Source organism: Bombina bombina, chromosome 2 (genome assembly GCF_027579735.1).
Source record: "Bombina bombina isolate aBomBom1 chromosome 2, aBomBom1.pri, whole genome shotgun sequence".
Lineage (NCBI taxonomy): Eukaryota > Metazoa > Chordata > Amphibia > Anura > Bombinatoridae > Bombina > Bombina bombina.
Window position 1 is genome coordinate 621101862 of NC_069500.1, and position 19755 is coordinate 621121616.

The 19755-nt window shown below is 38.0% G+C and overlaps 1 protein-coding gene across 1 annotated transcript in view; it reads right to left on the minus strand.

The window, feature by feature from the left end:
- ERMP1 (endoplasmic reticulum metallopeptidase 1) overlaps window positions 1-13158 on the minus strand; it is a 189739-nt gene extending 176581 nt beyond the window's left edge. The window contains exons 1-3 of the mRNA XM_053702559.1: window positions 12840-13158; window positions 11340-11641; window positions 2979-3106 (exon numbers count right to left, since the gene is read on the minus strand). Coding sequence (XP_053558534.1) covers window positions 2979-3106; window positions 11340-11641; window positions 12840-13096 — 687 coding nt within the window. The 5' untranslated portion in view covers window positions 13097-13158. The remainder of the gene's footprint in view (window positions 1-2978; window positions 3107-11339; window positions 11642-12839) is intronic.
- Between the last annotated feature and the right edge of the window lie 6597 nt (window positions 13159-19755).

Sequence of the window (19755 nt, forward strand, 5' to 3'; positions counted from 1 at the left end):
TCTTACTACCGTGGACTATCTCCATCGGGTCGACCAGGACGCCGGGAATAAAAATCAGGGGGAAAATATAGCATTACTCACCGTAGATGCCGAGAAGGCTTTTGATTCAATCATCTGGGATCACCTAATAAACTCGTTGAAAAAGTTTGGCTTCTCCGGCGCCCTGGTCGACTTGATTGGGTTAGTATATAATAAGCCCAGATCTCAACTTCTTATTAATGGCGAATTATTACAAAACATCACTCTGGGCAAAGGAACATGCCAGGGGTGCCCGCTTTCACCATTACTCTTTGATATTGCACTGGAAACTCTAGCCATATATCTAAGAAAGACTCTTCCACCAATTTCGGTGGGGAATCAGAAGGTATCTGTGGCACTTTATGCGGATGATCTATTAATATTTTTACAGCATACGAGGCAGTCCATACCATGCTTTATGAAGATATTAAACACATTCAGTTCATTCTCTGGATATAAAATAAATATTAATAAATCAGAAATTCTATGGATCACAAAAAATAGAAATAGCTATTCTGATAATTTCAAAGAAGTACAGAATATTAACTATCTAGGTATCAAGATCAGTAAGAACCCAGCACTCTGGTACCAGCTTAACTTCAAAGAGTTATTTCAGAAACTACAATATGATCTAGCAAAATGGAATTTATACTATTTATCCATTTCAGCCCGCATAAATGTCATTAAAACCATTATATTCCCAAAATTCTTATTTTTTCTTCAGAACTTACCCCTTTTATTACATAAGAGAGACATCGATAGCTATAACAAGGCTTGTTCTTTTTTTATTTGGGGGAAAAAGACTTCACGTATTGCTTATAACAAGCTGTCGCAGGAAAAGCGGTTTGGAGGTTTTTCGTGCCCAAATATAAAATACTATAATATGGTTTCCTTGGTCAAATTCGGGGTAGATTGGCTTAGCAAATCAGACTATGTTACTTATTATGAACATGAAACAGAATTAATCAAACCATTCAATCTGCAGGCGGTGCTCCACTATCCATATAAACAACTACCAAGTAATATAAGTAGATTAATCACAATTGCTAATGTAGTGATCGCATGGCAGAAATACTGCAAAACACTGGGGATAGAATTTCAGACTTCTAGATTACTACCGATCATTGGCAATCCAGCCTTTCCTCCAGGATACTGCAATAGTATATTCCATACTTGGGAAAATAAAGGGCTGATTTATGTATCACAATTGAAAGAACTACTCACCGGGCAAATTAGAACATTTGAGAATCTAGCATGCGAATATAACTTACCATCTCAGCATTTCTATGCATATTTACAGGCCCATCATTTTATAAATGACTATGATAGCAGGTTTAGCAAGTATTGGGCACAATCAAATATCGAGGCAGGGATAACTTTATATAAAGCTGGCATTAGATCAATCTCAAATTGGTATCAGTATATTATGAGTAAAGAAGGAGAATTGCATATTAATCACTGTAAACAGAGATATGCAATTCATTTTCCCGAGGTGCAAGATAAGGACATAATGGACAGCCTTGAAAGAACAAGAGAGGCAACGGATAGAATTAATTTAAGAGAATCTCAGTATAAGGTAATAAACAATTTTTATCTAACCCCAGCCAGAATTGCTAAGTGGTCTCAATCACAGGTTATGTGTCCTAAATGTCATAAAGTAAAGGCGGATCTGCTGCATTACTTTTGGACTTGCCCAAAAATTGCGCAATTTTGGAGTAAAATCCAATACTGGATAAATAGAAAAGTAAGAGATACGATAGAACTAAAGGCAGAACATGTATTTTTTTGTACCCAACGCAAAATATAGGAGACAGACTTTTCACAAACATAGCGATTTTGATTGCAAGGAATCAGCTATATAAAAGGTGGAAGCATAGAAATTCTCCTTCTATCACTGAATTCATAAACTCCATGAGAAGCCAGATTATGGTAGAGATAATAGGACTGGATAAAGTAGTAGTTAAACAGGTTATTACATTTTTTAAGAAGTGGAAAAGTATATTTATGGTGAACCCACAACAGTTCAACATTATATTCTTTCGCCATTCCAAGACTCCATACCTTTCCTAGAATTAATCTTAGACGGATCACTACCTTCAAACTGGGCATACAGTCGTTAAGGTGGGATTACCAATAGTAGTAAAAGTAAGTTGGAATTTACTTGTAGTCTTTAAGTGAAGGTTTTTTTTTTTTTCTTTCTTTCTTTTCCTCTTCTTTCTCCTCTCCCTCTCCCCCACCCCCCGGGTAGTAACATTCATTTTAAATTTTTCTGAGTTTTTTGTGAGAAATCTTGAGCACAGTTAAAAATATATCGGGATGGATCTGAGTAGTATCCGTATAGAGTCATGACTGGACTGAGATATAGACAAAGTAGGTGAACTCAAGATTCAGGCTAAGGGACAGATTAAAGCAGGTCAAGGGCAAGAGATTGTAAATAAATGTTCCTGCAAATTAAATAAAAGATTAGATAAACGATATTGGAGGGAGAAGATAAGATATCCTGATAGAGAGGATTTGTAATATTTGACTTGATACGGAGAGTTCAAGTAACTTAGAAATGTATTTTTTCAGTTATGTTATTTTTGATTGTATAAGAATCAGATGTTTCATATTTCATGCTGTTGGTATGTAATGTATTTCTGATTTTCTGTTTATAACTTCACCTCCAATAAAATAAAAAGTAAATATAAAAAAAAAAAAAAAAGAATAAAGCGGACATCTTCATGTGCACATTGTGCTTAATGGTGCACACAATGTATTAAAAAAAAATAATAATTGTGTGTGAAACCTCTGGGGCTCTGTACTATAAACACAGTTGTATATGAAAATCAGAGCATTTAAGAAGAACAGTTATAATTCACCACAAGATTCCTGCCATACAAATGCACTAAATCACCTATACAGCTCTGTATTTTGTTTTAATGTTATCATAAAGACTTGAGTAGTGATTCTGAGATTACCTGGAGGATATTTTCTTCAGCACCATTGAATAAGAATATAATAGCGTGTGTTAAAGGACTGGATAATTCTGACAGAGCGCCCAGGATTTCAAGCATCACTGCACAGCTAACTGCATCGTCACTGGCACCTATATTAACAGCACAAGACAAATACAAAATTAAAATAAAATAAAAGGAAGAGACAAAGTAAAATTATCTCTAAAGGATTTAGATTTATACTTTAAAACAATAAATTAGAAAGATAATACTAGAACCTCCTCAGCAATTAGTTTTTTTTTGTTTGTTTTCATTTTTTTTTTTTCTAAAAAAAAGACTTTGCATTGCAAAAAGCCCCGCAAAAATATGCTGGGACTGTACAAACATATTTTTTGACAGTAAAGTCAAAATTAAACTTTCATGATTCAGATATAACAAATAAAAAAAAAAAAAATTCCAAAAGCTTCTATTATCTAATTTGCTTCTTTCTCTTGGTACCATTTGTTAAAAAAGCATACCTAAGTAGGCTTAGAAGCAGCAATGCACTACTGGGAGCTAGCTGCTGATTGGTGGCATATATATATATATATATATATATATATATATATATATATATATATATATATATATATATATATATATATATATATATATATATATACACACACACACACACTCTAACAGCGCTTACGATGTGTAGGTAAAATTGTGTGAGATCAAGTGAATAATTCAATACAAAAGGTGTATATATATATATATATATATATATATATATATATATATATAAAAAAATAATTTTAATTTATTTAACTCATACTGAAAAATAAAGGGACATTAAACCCATATTTTGTCTTTCATGATTTAGAAAGAGCAAGCAATTTTAAACAACTGATGTTGATCTAATACTTAATCCTGTAATGGAGTCCTATATACTACCCCTATTCTAAACCCTGTTTCCTTTCAGTTTCTATAGTTGCCCAAACAGATTTTAAATAAAGTTAACCATTTTAGTGGCACTGACAGGCCATGCAGGAGAGAACACATTATTAATTCACTACTCTTACATTATGGTCAGGTACTGGTCTCGCTTACACTTCTTGTGGATGGCATTTTTCATAATGTAGTCAAATAATTGCAGCAGTTTTTTGCGCTGTTGGTTTAAAGAAGTAGTATCTGATCATTCTAATGTTTTGAAGTTGTAAAATATTATTATGTGGAGTAAAAATGTGTTCTAGAATTTTTCTTTACAGCAGCTACAGAATTAGATGAAGCAACAGGTACAGTAGCTCACAGATAGGAGGAAGCAAGCTTGTGCGATCAAGACAGTGATATGTAGCCAAACATTGCTCTGAGCACACACTAGAAAATTCTCAACTTATAATATATTCATAAAATTATGTCACGTACATTGGTGCCGGAATTAAATGTTTATCCCTTTAGGGCAAATCCTACAAGTGTAGTATAGCTGATCTACTCGACCTCTTGTTTGTTCACTGTGATAAAAAACATTCTGTATAGCATCTCCTTAAATAATTCACATCCTGCATATTTTATCATTGGGCATGCTAATCTTTCAGAGCACACATTCTAACTGGACTTTTAGTATTTACCAAACATGAGTGGCTGCAGTATGGTCTCTCATGGTTACCCTTAATAAGAACTATGAAAACTGTAGGGTGAAAAAACTATTCAACATTATAACTGAATTAGAATGTTTCTTATCGCACAATTAGCTATCTTGCTGCAATTAATTTGTGGGCATATCCTATTAAAGCTAGCATTAAATCATTTGTATCTATTTAAAAAGGAACATAAAAACCAAAGTCATGTTATAATCAACTATTTCTATCCTAATCTATATTCCTGGTAGTTTAGCACAGTTTTTTAGACAGCAGTGATGTCATTAATCAACTAAAAATAACACCTTTTCTTCAAAACTGCACATGCACATGCTGGTTGCCAATCTCAGGGGTTACAGAGCAGCTGATTGGTAGGTATACTCTGTGCCAAAGCAGTTAATCCTTTAACTTACATGTCCTTAAAGGGATATAAAACCCAAAATGTTTTCTCCATGATTCAGATAAAGCATACAATTTTAAGCAATTTTCCAATTTACTTTTATTATCAAATGTAATTATTTCACTTTGTATCCTTTGTTATATATACAGCCACAGGAGGTGCAGTCATTGGAGGCAGGTGAGGCAGTGCCTCACCTGTCATATGTGAAGAAAAAAAAAAAAAAAAAAACTTTATTAACCCCTTAGTGACCACAGCACTTTTCAATTTTCTGACCGTTTGGGACCAGGGCTATTTTTACATTTCTGCAGTGTTTGTGTTTAGCTGTAATTTTCCTCTTACTAATTTAGTGTACCCACACATGTTATATACCTTTTTTCTCGCCATTAAATTGACTTTCTAAAGATACCATTATTTTCATCATATCTTATAATTTACTACAAAAAACAATTTTAAAATATGATAAAAAAATGGAAAAAATAAATAAACAAACACATTTTTTCTAACTTTGGCCCCCAAAATCTGTTACACATCTACAACCATGAAAAAACACCCATGTTAAATAGTTTCTAAATTTTGTCCTGAGTTTAGAAATACCCAATGTTTACATGTTCTTTGCAAGTTATAGGGCAATAGGTACAAGTAGCGCTTTGCTATTTCCAAACCATTTTTTTTAAAAAATTAGCAATAGTTACATTGGAACACTGATATCTTTCAGGAATCCCTGAATAACTCTTCACATGTATTCATTTTTTAAAAGAAGACAACCTAGAGTATTAAACTTGGGGTATTTTGACTCTTGCATGCAACCATTTTATCACCAATCTATGCCAAAGTTTGAAAAAAAAATAAGTGGTTAAAAATACATTTACTGAGAACGTTAAGGGATACTGCCAAATAACACCCAATATGTGTTCAGCAACATCTCCTGAGTACAGAGATACCACCCATGTATAGGTGTGTCAGGTTCCCTGGGGGCTAAAAGGCCTTATTTTTAGGGGGTGCATTCCAGTTTTCCAACTTGGAATTTTCACATCTGTCATCATGCACCCATGTCCTATTTGGGGCATTTCTGAAGCCGGCCAATGTAATTTACCCCCATCAAACCATATATTTTTGAAAATTAGACACCCTAGGGTATTTGAAATGCTGGTATTTTAAACACTTTCCATACACTAATTCAACGACAAGTCTTTGTCAAACTTTTGGGTAGTCATTTTTTTGTTTTATTTTTCACACACACGTTGTACTTTAGGCATGAATTCTCAGTTCCCGTTATGTGTTACTGCCAAAGAACACCCCAATATTTGTTTTGCAAGATCTCCCGAGTACAGTGAAACCACATATGCATAGGTTGGTTGGGTTGTTTGGGGTTTGCAATACCAAACTTCTGACATGTGTTTGTGATTTTTTCAAATTTAACATACCTTCTTTGACTATCTTCTATTGGAGAAAGTGTGTGGTGGTATTTTTTATTTTTACACACACATTGCTTTGGCTATAATTTCGGAGATCCTGTTGTAAGTTATTGCAAGAAAACACTCCAGGTTGTTTTCTGCAAGACCTCCTGAGTACACCTATGCCCCCCATGCATAGGTTTGACAGTGGTTTTGTTAAAATACAGCACCAATTTTAAAACTTATACAAAATAGTAGTGTAAATGTAAAGTGTAGAGTAGTGAAATGTAAAAATCTGGCACAGTAAAAGTAAAAAAAAAACACACAACAACCTCTAACAGTGAACATACCCACACAAAAAAAACGGCAAAATGTAAAAAAAAAAAAATATATATATGGAACATTGTATGATATCCCTTGAACCAGTCCCCAATGTAGAGTCCAGGCTGTCCAGGGCAATCAGCACAGTAATATATGATGTGTCCTTTCTCTGCCCCCTCTTGGTGCAGACTCTGCATTTTTTTTAGGTTTTTGCTTTGCGGCAGTAGGGGGGGGTGGATTTTTAAAATAAAATTGGCAGCCCCAACTCTGCTCTCTCCCATCACCACCGAGGGAGCAGGTGCATCTTGGTACAAAATCCCTGAAATGATCTGGAGCTGAAACTGTAAAAAAGTATGTTTCATTCCGGGGTTTGCTTTTTTTGAACAACAAAAAAGCGTTGTGAGTTGCAATCTGCATTAGGTAAATTGCAACCTTTTTGTACCAGGCCCTTGTCTTCCGCATAATTAGGTAGGGCTGCAGCAGCTGATCTGCCAGATCAACCATACCCATTTGCCGGTTATAAGCCTTGATGCACTGGCTTAATTATGCTCTCAACTCTGCCACGTACAGAGACCTCCACAGTCCTCTCTGTCTGGATGGTGGTAAGAAGGTATACATCCTTCTTGTCTCTGTACTTAAGTGCCAACAGCTCCTCTTGGCGCAGAGCTGAGGTCTCCCCCCTTTGTAGCCGGGTGCATGCAAGTTGTCCTGGGAAACCTGCGCGGTTCTTTTTAATTGTACCGCAAGGTGGCTATCCTTTCCCTCATACACCCGGAAGGCCTGAGTATACCCAGTCTCGCTCTCACAGAACTTATACACCTTTATCCCATACCTGGAGCGCTTGGAAGGAATATACTGCTTGAATCCCAGCCTTCCCTTATACTTCAAAAGGGAGTCATCCACGCATATAAGCCTCTGCAAACCTGGCAGTAAAGTGGGTAATCAGGGGGCAGATTTTCTAAAAATTGGGGATGTTCCCTAGGGGGGCACAGGTTCTTGTTGCTAAAGTGCATGAAATGTAGAATCTTTTCATACCTCTTCCTTGACATACACTGGGAGAAAATGGGGTTAGAGCAGATGGGGCTACTGCTCCAGTAGGAGTGAATGCAGGGTTTCTTTATGATGTCCATCAGCATAATCAATGCCCAGAATTTTGTAATATTCAGGCACATTGATGGGGGCCATTGCTGCTTTGCCAAATATGAATCAGGCTTTGCAGCACGTAACTGATGGACATATAAATTAGTTTGGGCGACAATGTTCCCCAATACATCATCGCCCAGAAACACCTCCAGAAACTGTTAAGGGCTAAATCCTGCAACATCCATATTGATGCCAGGATTTGCTGTGAAAGGTGGAATATCTGGCCTCTAGTGATGAGGCGTTATCCACTCTTCAGCTGCAATAGTAGAAACACATTATGGCAGGGGGGCTAGCAGCCACAGATACATCACAATCAGTTGAGATTGTATCTAATGATGTATCTGAGCATATGGCAGTGTCAAAATTAGGGTTTGAGTAAGACATTATTTATTTTATCTGTCACAGGAAAAAAGAATTACAAAAAAAATAAAAAATCAACACAAAATTTAAAATTTAAATGAACTAAATGGCTCTGAGAAGAGCCTTTGGGTCTCACAAAAAAATAACCCCTAAAAAAAATGCACAGACAGCGAAAAAAGTGCAGCTGTGCTACTGCCAGTGATTTATAGTGATCACTGGCAAGCTAGGGGTTAATGGCTCTGAATACAACCTTTAGGTCTCACAATTTTTAACAAACATATCTCTCTCTCCTAAACACAGATCTCTCTCTCACAAAAACTCAATTGAGGAGAGGGAGGGAGAGCCACACTGATCAGAGTCAATATTTACAAATATTGACATGATCAGACAAAGGGGATATTTTATTATTAAAAAATACAATTATAGAGCAAGCTCAGATTGGATGACCCTAGCTTGCCCCTATGATGAGGCAGGCTAGGGACACCCCCAGAAGCCCCATGATGCACTGAGCATCGCCATCTTATAATATTTAAAAAAAAAAATATATATATATTTTTTTTTTTATCTTATTTCAATAGATACTGAGTGCCTCGACCCACCGTGGCACTCAGCACACAAGCAGAGCATCGGAAGCCTATCGGATCGCTTCCGATGCTCTGCTAGACTGTCGGGCTCCACGTGGAGCGAAACCAGAAGTGATCACTCGTGGGGAGTGACCAATCCGCGGCCCGGCAGTCGGGAACAGTATTGCAGGATGCCTCGACATCCAGGGGAATGTTAGTGCAAAAGAAAACTGCAAAATAATTGGAGCAAATGGGGCTATACCAGTTGTCTGTCAGACTGTCCTGTCTGTTACTTTTAGATTCCTTATAGTATAAGGAATATAAAAGTAACAGACAGGACAGTCTAACAGATAACTGGTCATTTTATAGACATTGCGCATAAACCCTTTAGCTTCAACTGTACAGTGTAGAGATTAGCATAAAGATAAAATGCTGAACGGCTACAAGCAAAAGACAGCGGATCATGTTAGAGGAGGAGTGGGGGACATTAACAGCAGCTTGGAACAAGAGGTTAATTAGAGCAGTAGTATAGCTATTGTTTGCTTGTAGCTGTTCAGCATTTTATCTTTATGCTACTCTCTACACTGTACAGTTGAAGCTAAAGGGTATATGCACAATGCCTATAAAATTAGGTATCCTGGAAATTGTGTCCCAAGTTTACAATATTTTGACAAACCTTATTCTAAGGAAGTAAATGTCACTTTAATTCTAAGTAGAATGAAAGGATGTAGGATTATGCATTTTACTCTATGCTGCATCTTGCAGTAGCTGTCCTTCAGATCAGCACCACTGCTCAACACAGGAAGTAACCTGAATGAACTCCTCCCTCCGGTCTGCACAGAACACTCACTGATCTGCTCCCTTTACAGAAGCTATTTGTGTGTAAATATTTGCAGAGCAGTGATTTTAACCAAGAGGTCAGGACTGTGTGTTACAGAAAATGATCTAAATATTGATAAAGGAACGTTTAGCTAAAAAATGTGTTTAATAATTATATATTATATTATTTATATATTATTTCAGTTTGTAAATGCATTGTGTTCTTGTATAAAATAAAGGAAGCAGCTGGAGAACATGATAGTGAAGAAAAAAAAAAAAAAAAAAAAAAATTATATATATATATATATATATATATATATATATATATATATATATATATATATATATATATATATATATATATATAATATCATAGCCGAAAAAAACTAATACAATATTTGAGAACTTGAAGACAAAAAAAGAGGATTGCTTTTAGTTTGTTTTTGTTTTGGTTTTTTTTTTTTTTTGGGGGGGGTTCACTGCACTGCTTATTTAGTTAAACTGCATAATTTATTGGTATCCAGCTAGAGAACTGTTGTAATATTAAAGGGACAGTCTACACCCGTATTAACCGTCGCTTATATGTTAGATTTAGTGATTATAGTTTTAACTCACCCCCATTCAGTTAGAATACTGCTTCACAAATGGAGTTATTCATATTCCTAACTCACTTTATATTCGTTGTAAATGGCGGCCATGCTCCGCCTACTATCTACATCATCAAGCCTCTAGATTTAAACGATCCAATCAAAAATAGATCACGGATGGAAAATCATGATCGAGCTTTCGTCGTTTCACGCATGCGCACCTAATGCGGAACTTAAAAAACGGAACCAAAGTGTAGCGTAGGAACTAAAAATCAATGTGCGGAGTTTCAGACGTGCAGCACAGACGGACTTCATTCACGTCACTTGTGAGTATAGGAGCATGCGTGTTTACACGCATGTGACGTAGGTGGCTGACCGTGCACGAGTATGAGTTAGAAAGAGAAGGGGAGTAAAAGGTAGAAGGAGAAGTGAATGGGCGGAGTTTGTCGGCCATTTATAATGACTGAAAATAAAGTTTGAATTTCGGAGATCTCAGTTTGCGAGTCAAAATCTGAAGGGCAGACCGGGTGAGTAAGAACTATCATCACTTAATCGAATGTATAAGCAACGGTTAATACGGGTGTAGACTGTCCCTTTAAGGGTTTGTGTTATACATGCAACCCTGCTGGTTAGTTTAAATTTGTATATACCTGTATATTGTGTATACTTATACAACTATTATGGCAATCAATCATATAAAAATAAGGGTGTTTGTGAGTGTGTGAGTTGTGTATACAAGGGAGTGTGTGAGGTGTGGGTATGAGGGTGTCTATGAGGGTGAGTTTGTTTGAGACAGGTGTGTGCATGTGGAGGGGTAAGGGGTGAGAGTGGTGTGTGTGTGTGTGTGAGAGAAAAGGAGAGAGATTGCATACATTTATAAAAAGAGGAGGCTGTGTGTGCGTGTGAGAGGTGGACCGAGGGTCAGGAGGGAGGGAGAGAATGGGATTGTGGGAGGTAGCTGAGATCAGGTTAGTAACCATGGTTACAGATCAGCTAAAGTTCAATTTTGAATTTACTGTCCCAGTAAACGACATCACACAACGACATCATTTGGATATATCTGGTTACCATGTACATTACTCATTCTTTATGTATGCATGTATCTCTCAGGGAGATAACCCTTGTCCCAGGCAAAAAAAAAAAACTTCTTAAGTATTTAAAGTATTTAAGGTATTGTACCTGGAGTATTAGCTACAGAGTCAAAGTGGCAGTTAGAGAGCACTGCATGTTCCGCTCCATGCGCGGGTTCCAGCTTGACAGCAATGTTGGTGATGTTATCATAGTAGCTGGTAAACCCTCCCAGGAAGTCAATACTGAACGATCCTGTTGGTCTTTGTATATCTATAGTTAATCTGTGAGCTGGGTTGGAATTCTCCTTGATCGCTTTGATTTTTTCTAAAAGATAATTCACTGCAAGGATTTCATTTGCAGGGCTCCCCACCGTCCTGGAGTCAATACCTGCAATATGCTCCAAGTATTCCCTGTAAAACACAAGATGCGCTAAAACTGAGACCAGAAATATAAAGAGTATTTAATAAAACCAAACCAGCACTAAATGTATTATGTATTATATCTGTAACAGAGTAACAAATTGAAAGTTCCAGGCTTGCTGTAAAAATGGCTGCGCACGAATACTCTGGGAGCATGACTTTACAGGCAATAAACACAAAGGTGAGATGAGAATAAGTCATATAAGCTTTTCCAACAAAACAGCGCAGTTTTTGTTTTTATTAGATTGTCTCTTTAACAAGAAAGAAATATCATAACATAGCTAAGTGAGTGCATATCTTCAGTTGAAATGGGGGACCCATCAGAGTGAGGTTTAGTAACGCCTCTGGTGTGCATATAAAATGACAACTTGTTAATGAAAGTAAAGTCAGAAGGCTCTTAAAACTGCATGCTTTACCTGAATCACTAAAGTTTTTTACTTTAGTGTCCTTTTAAAATTACCTGTTGCAGTAGTTTTTAACACTATTAAGACATTACCTCGTAAATTGTGTTATCGGTAACTAAAGAGTATATATACACATAAGGGAATATGAGTCAATAAAAATAAAACTGACAACTAACAGAAACAAAACCTGAAATTCAAGAAAGCCGGCATTAGATTTCAGTTCATGTCTGACTAATAAACAGTGTGTGTGTGTATATATATATAAATTTATATGTTTTGTAAATAAAAAGGGCTCATCATAAAAGGGTTCATACAGTAACCATGACAAAAAAACAAAAACAAAAAGTTATCCGTGCGCTGCTGTAGCAGCTAACAACGGCGACCGATTGAAACAAATAAAAGAGCTTTCTACATGAAGTATCTTATAGTTCATGAAAATGCCCTTTATTTGTTTTACTTTCACTTTAAATCGCATCTTCTTTACAAATGGTGAATCAAACTCCATCTAAAATATCACTAACAGTAAGGTTCTGTTTATACAAAGGGGAAAGTTTACATCACTTTATGTATAACTAACTGCTTAGTGCAATTTATATTACAACAAAGAAACAGACTGTTTCATATCCCTTTAAGACTAGTGATTGTCCCGTTCACTCACGTTGTTGCGGTACTGTCTATAGGTGTATCCACAGTGCATAGGCTGCAAGTGAAGAGTACGAACAGCTCCTGAGCAGAGCTGCACAAAAGGGTACATGCAGGGTAATGTTTACATCACGTGCCCTTACCTGGCAGTGGTCGCGTTAAACCGCGTGGTGAGTGTCCCGGGGGTGAGTAGCTGCCGCAGTGAGAAGTGAACCAGTCCCCGAATCGCCAGCACATACAACAACAGCACTGCAGAGATGGCGGTTCCCGATGACAACCCACGGGCTTTGGGCTTCCGATCATTCCCGCTATTTTGTTCTTTGTGGCCGGGACTGTCACTTCCAGCCACCGGGGTGTTATACTTAACCCTGCGAATCGCAAAACCATTAGTGCTCTCCATGCCTGCTTTGACACTGGCACTGCCGAGGTAGCGATGAGTCCAATCACAATAGGTGCTGTCAAACGAATAGCCAATCAAGAGCTAGCGGTAAACAATAAGCTACAACAAACCAATCTCCGATAAGACCGGCCGGCTGCCAACGGAAAGTCAAGAAGGACAAAATTATTGTTTCTTACTTCGCAATCGCATTTTGTTAAGGTCATCAAAGGGCTTGCTATAAAACATGTTTAGTAATTTCTCAGTGCATTTCAACGAATACACCGTTTTATATTGCAAAGCAGCAAATGCCTTACCAGCCCCAAGTATGCAAAGATTTATTATTTAGGATACAATATTTAACTGAGAAAAATGTGAATATAAACTATTTCATTGAAGCCATACATTTTATGACAAGTTCCGCACATACTCTGCCTTTTTTGATGGAAAAGAACAATACTTTTTTTTTCTAGCAGCGAAAGTGTTTAACGTCATTTTGGTTTACAATTAACCCCTGAATACAAAATCAAAAGTACCAAGCTGCCCACAATTACCAGCTTGGCATATCAGAATAGAATCTAGGTGAATGAATCAATTCATAAGTATTGAGCTCCATTTTTATTTCTTTTGTGCGAAAAAAATCATATACTGCACATACTGTTATTAAATAGATTCTAACCATTTAGTTATGGTATTTATAAATCTTACTTTATATACGCAGGTAGAGTTTAGAATTGCTGAAATAAATTTTACTTTTCAATATTTACACATAAAGAGTAGTACAGTGTTCGGTTTACACGTCTAAAGGTAATAAATACTCTTGCAAACAAGGATTTCTAAAGCTCATAAATACACCTAATAAAATATGACCCACCCATCACATGACCCACAACACCTGCAACTCAGCCACAGCTATATAAGGTAATATTCATTTAATCCACCAGATGGCAACAAACTCACAAAAATAATTACATATTTTTAAACCTATGCACACTTTCCAATTTACTTCTATTATCAACTTTGCTTTAAATTATTTTGGTATCCATTGAAGGTGCAGCAATGCACTTCTGGGAGCTAGCTGAACACATCAGTTGTGAGTGGGTTAGGGGGAGTGGAACTCAACGTGCAGGAATAGATACACTGAACAATAGAAGTCTTTTGAACTAGCTTTACCGAATTTATAGTAAAACAGAACAATTAGTTCAAATTCTGGAATACAGAAACAGCAAGTCTTTACATATGCTAGTGGATCTGAATACACTAGCTGGAGCAGATTACCCAGTGGGTACTGTTGGTGAGTCTGTCATGGATTACCAGATAGGTACAGAAGACACAGCACAAGTGTAGATAGCTGTGTCTGATAAAGCAGACACAGGATACTAACCAGGCACAGGGTACCCAGCGGGTACTGTAGGTGAACCAAGTGGGTACAGTTGGTACAACAGAAACAAGGAAAGCTGACACTGGTATAGCAGACAGTCACAGGATACTAGGTAGGTACAGCAGGTTTGATGAAAGCTGACACTGGTATATCAGACACAGGATACTCATCAGGCACAGGATACCCAGCGGGTACTGTAGGTGAACCAAGTAGGTACAGTAGGCACAACAGAAACAAGGAAAGCTGACACTGGTATAGCAGACAGTCACAGGATACTAGGTAGGTACAGCAGGTTTGATGAAAGCTGACACTGGTATATCAGACACAGGATACTCATCAGGCACAGGATACCCAGCGGGTACTGTAGGTGAACCAAGTGGGTACAGTAGGCACAACAGAAACAAGGAAAGCTGACACCGGTATAGCAGACAGTCACAGGATACTAGGTAGGTACAGCAGGTTTGATGAAAGCTGACACTGGTATATCAGACACAGGATACTCATCAGGCACAGGATACCCAGCGGGTACTGTTGGTGAAGCTGTCAAGGGACACCGAGTAGGTACAGCTGGTTTGAGGAAAGCTGTCACTGGTATAGCAGACACAGGAGACTTAAAAGGCACAGGATGCACTCCCCAAAAAGATGCTTTTCAAGTTTCTACGGTTGTTGTCTTTGGTTGTTGTCTTGGGGGTTCCCTTCTTGTAACTTATGGATGCCAACTCTTTGGGAACAAAGATGACTGGATAGCTACCACCCTTCTAAGCTCCTTTATTTTCACTACCAAATCTTTATTAACTCCCTGGCTTTTGTTAAATTGCATCAGGCAAGAGAATGGGAGGAAGAGTGCAAACAGGAATTCGGTGATGCTAAATGGGGCTCAGCTATTTGCTATACCAAAGCTGCCATTTTGATGTGCGACTCTACTTAAAGCTTCTTATCAGATGGCACATGGTCCCTGCCAAACTCTAAAAGATCTTCCCTACTTGTTCTAAGTTGTGCTGTAGATTCGCAGTTTCATATTTGGTGGGCTTGCCCTAAACTAAGGAACCTTTTTTCACGCCCCCGCCGCGCCACTGCTCGCTATGGCTGTTGCTATAGACGCGGCATGGTGACTTGGTGCTATGGCCGCTGCCATAGACGCAGGCGGTGTCTCAGAGGGTGCGGCGATGACGTCATCGCCACACGCTGCCTCTCCATCCTGGATGCTGCTCCTGTGTGTCTTCCTTGGCGCAAATCAGCGCCTATGTAAGTACCTGTAGTGCGTACATGCACTGCCTAAGTATAGGTGTTACTTAGTGTTCTCCTGGGTGTTATTGTTGCTGTATGCTGGACTGTTATATTGTTGCTGACCTCTGCATGTTTGACCACTCTGCCTGTTAACCCCTAAACTGCTGGATTGATATACTGCTGCTGAACTCTGCTTGTCTGACCACTCTGCCTGTTAACCCCTAAACTGCTGGATTGATATACTGTTGCTGAACTCTAACTCTGCTTGTCTGACCACTCTGCCTGCCTAACCCATAAAATTGCTGGATTGATATACTGTTGCTGAACTCTGCTTGTCTGACCATTCTATTGGTTTACCCCTGAACTGTTATACTTTTGGATTTCCCTTTGCTGCTGACTCCTGCCTTTTCTTGGTCCTTCTATTGGTTTACCCCTGAACTGCTATTCTGCCGGATTTCCTTCCTATTCCCCTTAAGGTCTGCCCTGCCTACTGTGAGTACTGCTTACCTCATTTTACAAACTTTCTCTGCTCTGGGATATTTCTTATCACTCTACTTGATGCCGGGATAAGAAGACTGCTGGCCAAGTTTGGTTTGATAGAGGAATATCCCACGAGCATTACACCTATGGGACAGGATGAGTCAGGTGCTGAGTGGTATAGCACTATTGCAGTCCTTACCTGCCACAACGGCTCTTTTGCATTTGGGTCTGCGACGGCTCACTACACCAACCAATTACCTGATAATCTATATACTAATGGCAGCCAAATTGGAAATTGCTTGTGCGTGGTCAAAACAAGGTGCACCCTCCTCGAAAAAGGTATTGGACATCATCTACTTCATTCGCAAAATGGAAGAATACTGCCTAAGGGTTGATGACCGGACAGCACTTCATAGTGTTATTTGGCTGTCGTGGGACAACTGGGAGGCTAAGCTCAATACGCTTAACAAGTAAGACTCGCAACTGGCTCTACCAGTGGGACAGGATGGAAAAACTGTGTTTTAGTGTCCCCTTCCCCTATGGACCTTTCACCCCTCTTCACCCCCCCCCCCCTTTTTCTGCCTCCCCTCTCCGCGACAGGGTTCTTTACCAAACCACAATGCTTACACATTGGGAACTGCTTCCGAACCAATCTTCATATATAATAAGGAGATGTCCCTTAACGTACTTCACATTCCTTTATTGGTTCTTTAACTGTAATGACATAGAGCTGCGCACTAAACAGTTCATGCACTTCTCAGGGATAATACTCCGATCACTTTACCTCACAACTTACTGCTTTAATTTAGTGCCTGTTACTTATTGTCACAGTCCCTAGTCACCCCTCAGCAGAAGTTAGTTACATCTTACTTGCATGCTATGTTATTTCCTTTATTCTGGTAGTTGCTTTTACACTGAATTTTTATATTCTACTATGTTGCTCCTGTTTATACACTCATTTAAAATTAAAGCTAATACATATATAGGGACAAGAGTGTAAACTTCAGATTATACCCACCATAGATGTTTAGATACTGCTTGTCCTTAACACTTAAAGGGACATTCCACCCACATTTTTTCTTTTATGATTTAGAAAGAGAATGCAATTTTAAACATCTTTCTAATTTACTTATATTATCTAATTTGTTTTATTCTCTTTATATTCTTTGATGAAAAGCATATCTAGATATGCTCCCTAGCTGCTGATTGGTTGCTGCACATAGAAGCCTCGTGTGATTGGCTCACCATGTGCATTGCTTTTTCTTCAACTAAGGATATTTAAAAAATGAAGCAAAATAAATAATGGAAGTAAATTGTAATGTTGTTTAAATTTCTATTTTCTATCTGAATCATGAACGAAAGATTTTGGGTTTAGTGGCCCTTTAAGATGAAACATTTAGAAAGTGGACAGATTGTGGGATCTTTTTATTTTAGTAATATATGAGCATGTAAGCATATTAGAGAACATTCAGCTAGATTACGAGTTTTGCGTTATGAGTGAAAAAGCAGCGTTATGTTATATTTTGTTGGTATAGGTTTATCGCACACCTTTAAGCCTGTCGCGCAACGTCAGTACCGCACTTTTAAAAAAGTCCTTTTTCAATGGGACTCCCATAGCGCCGGTATTACGAGTTTGCCTGGGAGGCCAAAAAGTGAGCGGTACACCCTATACCGACAAACAACGTTACAAAGCTGTATAAAACTCATAACTAAAGTGTTAAAAAGTACACTAATACCCATAAACTACCTATTAACCCCTAAACCAAGGCCCTCCCGCATCGCAAACACTATAATAAATTTATTAACCCCTAATCTGCCGCTCCGGACATCGCCGCCACTATTAAAAAATATATTAACCCCTATTCTGCCGCTCCCCGACATCGTCGCCACTATAATAAACCTATTAACCCCTAAACCACCGCCCTCCCGCATCGCAAACACTATTTAAATATAATTAACCTCTAAACTGTCATCCTCCCACACTACCGCTATAATAAACATATTAACCTCGAAATATATATAACAACGAAATATACTTAAATAAACTATTAACCCCTAAACAGAAAGCCCCCTACAACAAAATATACTAAAATAAACTATTAACCCCTAAACCTAACGCCCCCCTAACTTTATATTAAAATTACAATTTCCTTATCTTAAATTAAATTAAAACCTACCTGTCAAATTAAATAAATTAGATAATAAAAAAAGATAATTATTAAACTACAATTAAAAGGACACTGGACCCAATTTTTTTCTTTTGATTCAGATAGAGCATGTAATTTTAAGCAACTTTCTAATTTACTACTATTATCAATTTTCTTCGTTCTCTTGCTATCTTTATTTGAAAAAGAATGCATATAAGCTTTTTTTGGTTCAGACCTCTGGACAGCAATTTTTTTATTGGTGGATGAATTTGTATGTGGCGGTGATGTTGGGGGTGGCAGATTAGGGGTTAATAACTGTATGTAGGTGACGGCGATATCGGGGGCGGGAGATTAGGGGTTAATAACTGTATGTAGGTGGCGGCGATATTGGGGGCGGAAGATTAGGGGTGTTTAGACTCAGGGTTTATATAAGGGTGTTAGGTTTAAACTTAACTTTTTATTTCCCCATAAACATCAATGGGGCTGCGTTACGGAGCTTTTCATTCCGCAATCGCAGGTGTTAGGCTTTTTTTTTTCCGGCTCTCCCCATTAATGTCTATAGGGAAATCGTGCACAAGCACGTCAAAGCAGCGCTTGTTTTCGGTGCGGTATGGAGCTCAACGCAACCATATTCCCGCACAAGCCTGCTTTTTTAAAACTCGTAATACCAGCTTTATAGGAAGGTGAAATAACACAGCTTTTGTGATGGTCATTAAAATTCCTATAGCGCTCAAAACTCATAATCTAGCTGATAGTCTGTTCTGCCAACTCTATGGTGTCAGTCCTGCCAGTACGGTTTCATTGAGAGACTTCTTCCTTGTTTGGACCCAAAACAGCTTGTCACATTTATTCAGATATGAGTCATATTAGAAAAATCTCCATTTACAGGTGTGTTCTCTTGCGGGATCGCAAGAATCGAGGACTTCAATCTTCAGCCTTGACGCACACTATGTAACGTTCCTCATTGTAACTGGTGTTTTTAAAGCTCATTGATTTTATTTTTTTTATCTTTTTTCTTTCATCCATGTAATCTGACATTTGACCACATTGTGTTGAACAAAATCATAATAAAAGCTACCTTTTGAAATAAAAAACAAAGGCACAGGATACCCAGCGGGTACGGTTGGTGAGGCTGTCACGGAATACCAGGTGGGTACAGCAAGTACAGCTGGTTGACTGAATGAATAGTAAACAGAACAATTAGTAGTTCACATTCTGGAACACAGAAACAGCACATCTTTAAATATGTCAGTGGATCTGAATACACTACCTGGAGCAGATTACCCAGCGGGTACTGTTGGTGAGTCTGCCATGGATTACCAGGTAGGTACAGAAGATACAGCATAAGTGTAGATAGCTGACTCTGATAAAGCAGACACAGGATACTCAGCAGGCACAGGGTACCCAGTGGGTAATGTAGGTGAACCAAGTAGGTACAGTAGGCACAA